At 46.0% G+C, this 10,136-nt stretch overlaps 1 protein-coding gene across 2 annotated transcripts; it reads right to left on the reverse strand.

Annotated features, from left to right (window-relative positions):
• Positions 1 to 711: 711 nt before the first annotated feature.
• On the reverse strand, positions 712 to 7,609 carry LOC123043556 (SNF2 domain-containing protein CLASSY 2-like). Of its 2 annotated transcripts, XM_044466046.1 has the most exons (6): positions 7,278 to 7,609; positions 5,682 to 5,780; positions 5,321 to 5,568; positions 3,676 to 5,064; positions 2,935 to 3,093; positions 712 to 2,842 (listed from the first exon to the last, which is right to left on the reverse strand). In XM_044466046.1, the coding sequence occupies exons 2-6, from the start codon at positions 5,743 to 5,745 to the stop codon at positions 938 to 940; spliced, it is 3,765 nt and encodes a 1,254-aa protein (XP_044321981.1). In that variant the 5' UTR covers positions 5,746 to 5,780; positions 7,278 to 7,609; the 3' UTR covers positions 712 to 937. The 2 variants fall into 2 exon arrangements, with proteins under 2 accessions (XP_044321981.1, XP_044321982.1); XM_044466047.1 differs by having other exon boundaries at positions 5,682 to 7,609.
• Between the last annotated feature and the right edge of the window lie 2,527 nt (positions 7,610 to 10,136).

A 10,136-nucleotide genomic window follows, 5' to 3' on the forward strand; every position in this document is an offset into this window, starting at 1 on the left:
TGTCCACTTGTATTGGGCCTTGGCTAAGGCAGGTGGACATGATAAGGAGATCTGATGAGCAAGTGGGGGAGGCAGGCTCCCATCTAAAGCAACTGCTACCAGCAGCCATGCCAGCCTGAACATCACACCGCATTGTTTCCTCCATCAAAGCCATCATCTGGTCCTTGTGATTCTTCAGAATTTGTTCTTTTACCTATCCCATATGTTTTTTTTCTCTCACACCAACCACGGCGAGTGGGAGTTAATTTTGATCGAGATAAGTGAAATTAAACTAGCTGCACAGAAATGGTGGTTGCACCCTTTTTTCTGTTGATGGAAAGGGAGGGCGGTCATATCACTATCGGAGTATCGGTTAATGATCGAATGGTACTTCTAACTAAAAGGCCGAGAAGATGGGACTTGAGGTTGGGACATGAGTTAATTTGGTTTGACAGGGTGAAGGATAGTACTATGAAGGAGACGCCAGCAACTTGACAAGCAAAGGCCCATAAGCAATAATTCAGTCGGGTCCTATCTGTGAAATATCTTGTCTCGGAAGAGTTTTGCAATGGCCCAAATGGTGAGATTCTTGAAAGACAGAAACTGACAAGGTTTTCCAGTTGCAACAAACGATAGGGAGTTACACATACGCACCTGTCGTCGACGAATAGTAAGCCTCATATGCCGAAGAAAACAAACTGTTGCTGTTGAGCCTCAGTTTTGTGCCAGATTCTGTAACTGGTCATCTAGTGCAGAGAAGTTCGCATCTGTGCTAGAACCAACAACAGAGCATTACAAAATACCATAGAAGTTCACATTAGATTAGAGCATGTCCACATAAGCTATATATACACGAGGTCTCACATAAACGCTACGGCGCAGGTCTAGAACAGATCAGACGAACAAAATAGCGGTGTAGGAGAGAGGGACAGGAGAGACAGAGCATCCTTTCGGTCGGTCAGTCCTGCTTAACTATCATATGGAAGGTTTTGGTCTTGTCTTCATCAGCAAGCTCCTTGAGAATGTCATCATTAAAATCAGTCACCGCTTTCCGTAGCGGATCATCAAAATAGCGTCCGTGGAAGACCATCTTCGCCATCCAAGCCTTCCTCCTGTTGCGGCTGTACTTGTCCTCCTCCCATGTACCAGATGCCACCAGAAGGTAGACATACACGGTCCTCTCCTGGCCGGGCCTGAACGCCCGCGCGATCGCCTGCCTGGTCTTGGAGTGGTTCCATTCTGAATCCAGCATGACCAACCTCGATGCGCCTGTCAAGCTGATTCCCTCGGCGCAGGCCGTCGTCGAAGCAATGAGCACCTTCCTCTTACCTTGACTGTCAGTATTGAATTTGTCCATGACGTCGGAGCGGACAGGCAGCTCCTGATCACCTTGGAGCACCAGGACTTCCTCCCCGAGGCGCCATCCGAACACATTCTCGATCAACTCCACAAGAAAGCTTATTGGCGACACGTTGTGGCAGAATATCAGCACCCTTTCCCCCCTGTACGACGACTTGTGCAGCAGATCGATGAGAAACTTCGCCTTGCAACCGACAACAAAGTCCCTCTTGTACTTGTCAACTTTATGCAATTCTTCTGGAGTGAAGTAAGTGCTAGAAGATTTGGTGGTTTTTATGAGCCATGGATGGATAGACGCAATCGTGATGAGCAGCTCAACCTCGAGAAGGTAACGGCCACCGCATGACGTGGCCATCGATATTCTTGAAAGTATATCCTCCTGGATTTCAGTGGGTTTCATGAAAAGTGTATATACATGTATCCCTGGAAGGCTCCTTAGCTTTGACCCTTCGAATGAATCGATGAACCCACATGTAAGCTTGTTTAACAAACTGATACCACCTTGCCGGTCCCAGTTGTCGCTGGACTCAATCATTTGCCCAACTCTGTCCACAAAGATGCGCCTTGCCACTGCTTCTCTATGTTTAGCTCTCCTGCCCCTCGTTTCCTTCTTCCTTTCTGGGACAAGCACGGTCATAACATCGTCCACAAACCGAGGTCTGGCCAGAGATAGGGTGTTGAAATACTCTTCAAAGTTATTCTGGAAGACCGTGCCAGACATGAGGATTCTAAACTCAGTCTTCACCTTCATCAGCACCCTCCTCAACTTGGATTTGTTGCTCCTCGGGTTGTGCCCCTCATCAAGGATCAACAGCCCAGGGTTGTTGATCAGGACTTGCACCATGAATGCTCGCTGCGGCATTCTTGAGTCTTCTTTCGCCAGCCGTAAGAAAGATGAGTATGTCATCAAAAGAACACTTGGATGCTCATGCCACTTGCATAACTTGTCCAGACGATCCACAAGGCAAATATTTTTCCAGTTGGGTCGGCGAAAATTGCTTAAAATTGCCTGCAGCCTAGGATCAATAGGCCCCATTGGCTTGCCTCTTTTGTCAGCCTGGTGAAGCACATGCAGAGGAAGTGAAATGCCCCATTTCTCAAATTCCCTCATCCATGTATGGATAGCAGATTTTGGAGTAAGCACCAATGGCCGGCTTCTCGGGTGAACTTTCAAGTAACTGACAAGAAATGAGATCAGCAGCAGAGTTTTCCCTGATCCAGGAGTATGTGCAACCACACAGCCACCAGTACTGGCTGTTGGATTATCCATTTCCTCGAGTTGCAGCGATCCCGCCAAGTTTTTCCAAATGAATTCAAATGCATTCCTTTGGTGAGGAAGTAGTTTAGGCTCAAGATCGGGTATTAAACTCCACAGGTTCCCGGAGCCCTTCAGTTCTGAAAACTCTGGTCCCAAGATTGCAAGAAGAGAAGGATCAAGTACAAGATCATCATGATCAATATTGCGGCATCCAGGTCTCTCCTTGTTATAGCCATTACCATTGGCCTGCATCGAACGAATATATTATGCATCCAGTCGGTGACGAGTCAAAAGTGAAAGCAGTGAAGAGAAGTTGAAATTGCTTTAATTGGACCTACCATTTGCGGAAAGATGTGCTTTATCTCCACACATACAACATTGCATAATCTGCACACCAGTCCAAGCCCCTCATCCAGCATGCAGTCATGTTCACATGGATTTTCTTCACTTTTACCTAAACCAGCAGTGGCTTCATGAACTGCTTCTGAATGTGAGTCCTGAAAATTTGTATATTTTCTTATTCTCAAAGTGCCGAAAAAAAACGAGTAGCATGGCATACTTTTTTTTATGAAGAACATCAAGTAATTCACGGCATTATGATTGCAAGGGCGTGCTAACAAATTTCCTTTGATCCATATTTTGTATACATCCTTTTATATGCTAAGTTGATAGCAGCAACAATGATCAGTGAAATGGCGTAACATACCGAAATGTTTTTAGCGGGTTCCCGCGGTTCGTCTTTCCTGATTGGCCAATTTAGTAGCAGATAATAAGGAAATATCAAGCAAAAAAGATGATTTCCGTTAACATTAAAATTATCCCAAAAATATCTCATAATTCCTAAGGTTTCATAGATAGCTTTTTCATAAGTACAAACAGACTCAGGCTTGAGTATATCAGGAATTCAGAATGAGTATTATCTCAGTATCTTAAATAAGACAAGAACAAAGATGCTACTAGCCACAAAGGGGACAAAACTGCTTGCATAGTTCCAAATTCAAGGTCCTTCCATTTTCTCGAGAAGTGCTAAATTATTTCACGAGAAAGTTGAACAATTATAAAAGAAATACAAAGCGTACCTGATTTTTCTCAAGCGCTAGTGTGGTCAATGAGTGATCCATTTCTTTCCAAAATTCCTCAAGACCATCTTTCTCTTCTTGACTGTCATTATCAGCAGAAGCTGGCCATGTAAAATTCACTTCTCCATAAAAACCTTGACCGTAATTCATCATCGGAACACCTAGATTGAACTCAAAGTCCCTCTCCATTTCACTCTGGATGTTTCCTATGCATTGGTTTATCATTTTCTTGTATTCTCTTTCGCACATGCGTTCCTTCCTTTTCCGACCAAATGCTGGCTCAGAATTGCCATTTAGGCTGCGGGATGAAGTAAATGACTTCCGTCGAAGAGATAAAAGGGGGCGAAGATTCCTCTCCTTACTCTTTGCAGGTGTTCGTGGAACATGAGGACCCGGAGATCTTTCTTCAACTGTGCTCTCCTCCTTAACCTCCACAGAGCTGGGTTTTCCCTTGACAGGAGTTATCCTTGCTGTGCTCTTATGCTTCCCTTCTGCGGAGTTTGGGTTTTCCTTGACCACGAAAGCGGTTGCACTTGTTTGTTTCCGTGTGATATTCACTGGGACCTCTCCATAGGTTGATTCTACTGCAACTGGTGAATCTCGACGTGAAGCTCTTTGTGAATTGCCATGCTTGGTGGAAGGCGCATCACATCTCTTCCACCTGTCACGACCGAAATTAGGCGTTTCATAGCTAGTAAAGCGCTCTGCTTGAGTTTTCCGACGCTTTGAGCGCCTCAAATCCACTTCTTCATACGAGAAAACATCCAATAGACCATCCAACTCAGTCTTGACCGTAAATCTCCTGTCTTCCAATTGACCATCCAATTCAGCCTTCATAGTGAATCTCATGTCTTCTGTGAGATTGTGCTTCTTTGGATGAGTGACAGGGATATTCCTGATAATTGGGCGTAAAGCCTCATTGCGCAGTTGGAATGAAACTATCTCCATGTTGTTGCCAAAGCCTGGAGGTGTGCTCATGGAATCAAGATTGCAACTCGCTCGGCCTCCTTTGATGATTCTATAGATGATATTGCCTTCTACCAACTTGATGGTGAACTCCATTCCATTCAGGATAGACAAAACTATGAGATGTGCAATTTCTTGGGAGAATCTTGCACTTAACAGCTTGCTTCTATTGTGAGACAGGCAGTCCTCTGCACAACTCCATTGTATGCTTCCCTCATGGAGCTCCTCAGGTTGGAGCTTTTGCAAGAGGAAGATATTCTTTAGGGTCACCACCTGTTCTTTTCTATCAGATATCACTTTTCTATTTTCTGTATTGTCAGGACATAGGTTCTTGCGAAGCATAACAACAAACAGGCAGAGACACTGATCTTCAATATGAGTTCTCTTGATTGTGATGAGCCTTGCATCATGACACAGTAACATCTGCATGGATAAAAGAATAAAGTAATCAAGAGATGATACAAAAGGCACATATTTTGGTGTGTGTTTGAGAGAAAAAAAACTTCTATTAGATGACGTGCGTAACAAATGATGGTATGGCTTTCACATCAAACTATTCATACTCAGCGTATTATTATTTTTTTGTTCACAAAAATCCATTGCCATGTACTTTTTGAAGATAATGCGGAATGGGAATGTAAACCTTTTACAACAAATCATAAATATTAGGATGACATACCGAAAATTTCATTTCCCCAGTTGGATTTCCTTGCAGTGGATGAGATGATTGTACACAGATATCAACACCCGGCTTGAGAACATGCGAGCAGTCAAAGTACGTAGCCCTTCTGGAGCGTAGGCGCAGATGATCCCCATCAACGTTATGCTCGACTGTGGAACCAGAGTAGAATTTAACGAATAGACCGCCATTCCTGACCCTTATACAATTAACTTCATGCCACGAGCCATCATAAAATGCCTCAAATGCTGCAAACAAAAGAGATATTCAGTTATATATAGATATAATTTTTATGTAAAGTTTTTTGTAGATATATGATCATAGCAATGTTTAATGGATAATTGCCATGCTACTTGCTTACGAGTTTCACTGATGGGATGGCTACGGAGACCTTTAGGTCCTCCCTTGAGCGTATCTTCAGCCATGTAGTTTAGCACCTCATGATGTGAAATTCAACTGCCTGCTAAGCAGAATTCTGTAATTTGTTTGCTTCATATCCAAAAACAAATCTGAATTTTTGATCAACAATATTCTAAATGCATAGTACATGGCTGTCCCCGGTGGAGCATATACAATCCCTAAATCCAGCATTGGTTCATGCTTAGAGATTCGCATGCTCTCGCCATCTTTGTTGTAGCACATCTCATTTCACACCTTAATAAAGTCAGTTCTACAGCATCAAAATGTCTAAAATGAAGAGCAACGAGATCTAGATTCGACTATTACTAAATTGTTAAAAAAAAATCCAATGCCGAATATACAAATAAATGGATTTGCACAAGCAAAATATGAATTAGTCCATCAGAGAGAGTACAATGGTGCATAATATAGCAACATAAAACATGCGAATCTCAAAGCACGATCTATGGTGAATAAATTCCGCACTCTATCATAAATATCTCCATAAGAATGCAGATTCATTTTCTCTCTTTTTCCCAAGAAAATGCAAGATTGATGTACTAGTGCCAAACTGATCCTAATAAATATGTGAAGAAATACAAGATTACGAATAAATTCTCCTTTTCTCGAGAAAGTGCAAGATTCATGTACTAGTGCAAGACCCATGCAATTTGTTCTGGAAGTTCGCGATAGAATGAACTCGGCAGTATTAATGATTGCCGTGGCCCGTCCAGCCGAGTGCGCTGCGCCGAGTTTGGCACTCGGTGAAGATTTCACCGAGTTTAATATGTGCTCTGCCAATCTAGTAGTGGATGATGCATTCTAGAGAGAATTTTTTTTCTGCTGCTGCTTATCCAAAAGAGATCGTGTTTGAGCGCAAAACACGGATTTGATCTGCTGAAACAGAAATAAGATGAGAGAATCTGTGATGGAGCAAAACAAAGACCAACGAGATCTAGATTCAACTACTATCACTTAATCATTAATTATTTCACAACGCTGAACATACATACTCTATAAATTAATTTGCATAAACAGAATTAATTCATTAGAGAGAGTACAGTGGTGCATAATATAGCGACATAAAACATGCGAATCTCAAACCACGATCTATGGTGAATAAATTCCCCACTCTATCACAAATATCTCCATAAGCATGCATATTCATTTACCCTCTTTTTCTCGAGAAAATGCATGGTTCATGTACTAGTGCCAAACTGGTAGTACTACTAATAGATATGTGACTACAACGTTACTTTTTTCTGGAAGAACGTGCATCATGGCAACGATGATGCATTCTACTAATACTAGTAGAGGAAAAATAAATTGTCTACTGCTGCTTATCCAAGAAAAAAAATCGTGTTTAAGAGCACAAAACACGGACTCGATCTGGTGAAACAGAAAAAGGATGAGAGAATCTGCGACGGGACGGAACAAGCTCGAAGCGCCGCTGGATCCATACTTATTTAGCCCTATTTCCTGCGCCGGTCGACCAGAGACGCCCCATACACATGAGCAAGAATCGACGGAAACAGGGCATTATCCTCCTCAGACATACCGATGGAATGGGAGGAGGCACCGCTGGCTGCCGGCCGGAACCAATCTCGCGACAGGGGGCAATGGTCACCGGCGGCGGAGCTAAAGAGAGGGACGTAGATTGGGATTGCCTGGGCGGGCGGAGGCGGCCATGTAGAAGGAGAGCAGGACGGTTCTTGGAGAGATGATGTGAAAGGGGGGCAGGGGGAGGGCGGAGGAGAAGGCTCTGGGTCTCTCCGCTGCGGGTGCGGTCAGGTCAAGTACTCGAGTGCACGCGCTCGTCTGGGGAAGAGGCGAAGCAGCAACAAATGGCAGCGCCGACGGGACGTGACGGAGCAGCCAGCAGTAGCAGCAGGAGGAGGAAGAGAGAGAGAGGGGCGCGCGATCATAGGGATGCGGGCGAGGCCTGGTGGGTCCGGTGCATTGACCAGTGTTGGAGTTAAATACTGCGCGGTTGGCTCTTGAAGTTTTGAGGCGTTGAATGCTGTCACGGGAGGCGGGCTATCTCCCCGACAGGCCGCACCCCGCACCTCCCTCCGCGAGCCCCCCTCCCTCTCACCTCTCCTCCCCGCCGCCGTTGCCGGCGCCCACCGCGGGCCACGCCCGGACGCTGGCGGCGGCGACCTCTGGCCTTTCCCCTCTCGGGGTTCCTCCGATGCGGGGCGGTGCCCCTAAGCGGTGATGGTCCTATGCGGCGGCAGGTGCTCCTAGCGCGGGTGGCGGCGTCGTTGGTGGCGGGGTGGCGGCGCTCGCCAAGCCTAGATCTGGGCCCTTTGGACCTCATTTGGGTTCGGGCAGGCCGGTGGCAGGGCGAGGCTGCGGCGTGGCTCTCGGGTGGCGGTGCGTCGGGCTGGTGGAGGGCGGTGGTTGGGGCTTTGCGGGCCCGATATGGGCCCAGCCAGGGCCGGGTGGCCTGGTTTGCCTCTAGTGCGGCGTCTGGTAGGCAATCCACGTCGGTGTTGGAGGCACAGGCCTCCAGCGCGACTGCGGTGGAGGCGGTTCCCTCCCGTGCAGCTCCGATGCTTTTTCGCCCTTGCCTCTGAGCGCTCCTTCCCTCTGTTCTCTTGACCTCGTGATGGTGTTTGCAGCGGGGCGGCATGGATGAGTCCAAGGCCGTGGTGGCGCGTGCTTGCGGGTGGGAAGATAGTTGGATGGCTCCGGTCAAGTGGGTGGCGGTGCTTGGGTGTGCGGGAGAAATCCCTGCCGGTTCATCCAGCTCTGATGCGATGACGCTAATGGGTGCCGCCATTCCTTCCTGAAGGCTGTTGGTGCTACCCATCCCCCGCTCCCCTCCGTGTGCCGAGGAAAACCCTAGGGCATGTCCGGACAGCAGTGTCGTTGGCGTCGCATTTCTTCTTGGAGGTGATGCTTGGTATGCGATGGTTCGGTGCCATGACGCGTGATGGGACGCAGATGGAGGGCGCAGCGGTGGCGGATCTTCCGTGCTTAGCTAGTTGCCGTGGTTGACATTTATTTCTTCTTCTTCTTTTTTCTTTTGGGCTTGATGTGTTATTCGTCCCAGCAGTTACCTTGTGATCGGTGTTCATTGCTTTATAATATGCTAAATGGATAGTACATGGCTGCCCCTGGTGGGCCATACAGCCCCTAAATCCTGCATTAGTTCATGCCTTGAGATTCGCATGTTTTCGCCATCTTCATTGTAGCACATCTCATTTCATACCTTAATGAAGTTAATTCTACAGCATCAAAATGCCTAAAACAAAGAGCACAAGTTCTAGATTCGACTATTACTTAATCTTTAATTATTCTTCAACGTCAAATATACATATAAATGATTTTGCACAAACAAAATATGAATTAGTTCATCAGAGACAGTACAATGGTGCATAATATAGCGATATAAAACGTGCAAATCTCAAAGCATGATCTATGGTGAATAAATCCCGCACTAAATATCTCCATAAGCGTGCAGCTTCATCTAGTCTCTTTTTCTCGAGAAAATGCAAGATTCATGTACACTCGCGCCAAACTGATAGTCTCTATTCCTAATGTCTCAGTTGGTAGGTCGCGTTACGGGTTTTATTTTCGTCCCACCTCACTCGGTCTTTTTTGGTACTTCTTTGGTACTTCCTCCCACCTCCCCCTCAGCCGTGAAAAACCAAGAAAAACCCCGCGATCGAGTCCCGCATACGCCCAAACTCCCGTCGTTATCTCTACTCCTAATGGAGCAGTTGGTAGCCTCGTACGGTTTATTTTCGTCCCACCACTTTCAACCGTTTTATTTTGCTGGGTTTTTTTCGTCCCTCCCCCACCCCACCGGTTTAGTTTCGCGTCACCCTCTCACACAACGAAAAAAATCTTAACGGATTATAACTTTCCATGCTGGTGCAAGTTATTTTTAGTAATGTCTTTATGTGAAAGAATCAATCACGATCAATCTCTAAATATCAAATCTAAATTAATTAACCTTACCTTAAATTGCTCAATCACATTAATTAGGAAACAAAATAACCGATTTTAAGAAAATATCTACTTTTAATGGAGGGTATTACATACCAAACATAGGTACGTCATTAGCTCGCTTCCTTCCCTTATCTTCCCTTCGTCCCTCAGTCCCATGCTCGTGGCGCTGAAGTGGCATCGACAGGCGATGGCGGCGAGGACAGCACGTGGCAGCCCCTGAAGCACGAACACGACTGCACCTCGGGTCTGCCGTCTCCCAAGATATGGGTGAGTTCTCGTGATTCTCACCCTAAACCCTCACGTCCTACAAATTCCTCAACCACTACCATCTCAATTTCGTCCATGCTCTGATCCAAATGACGATGCAGCTTCGGCCGATTGACAATGGAGGTTTGCCATCCTTCCTCTCAGCACCCACTCCTGGAGGAACGACACGCCATGCCGATCGAACCCGGTC

This window comes from Triticum aestivum, chromosome 2B (genome assembly GCF_018294505.1).
Source record: "Triticum aestivum cultivar Chinese Spring chromosome 2B, IWGSC CS RefSeq v2.1, whole genome shotgun sequence".
Taxonomy (NCBI): Eukaryota; Viridiplantae; Streptophyta; class Magnoliopsida; order Poales; family Poaceae; genus Triticum; species Triticum aestivum.

Excerpts from the sequence above, each read along its gene's own strand:
- LOC123043556 (XM_044466046.1), bottom strand. The coding sequence starts at position 5,745 with ATGGCTGAAGATACGCTCAAGGGAGGACCTAAAGGTCTCCGTAGCCAT. Across the intron at positions 5,065-5,320 it reads CTGGGGAAATGAAATTTTCG|ATGTTACTGTGTCATGATGC; the intron begins GTATGTCATCCT and ends TTATCCATGCAG. Across the intron at positions 3,094-3,675 it reads TAGCGCTTGAGAAAAATCAG|GACTCACATTCAGAAGCAGT; the intron begins GTACGCTTTGTA and ends ACAAATTTTCAG.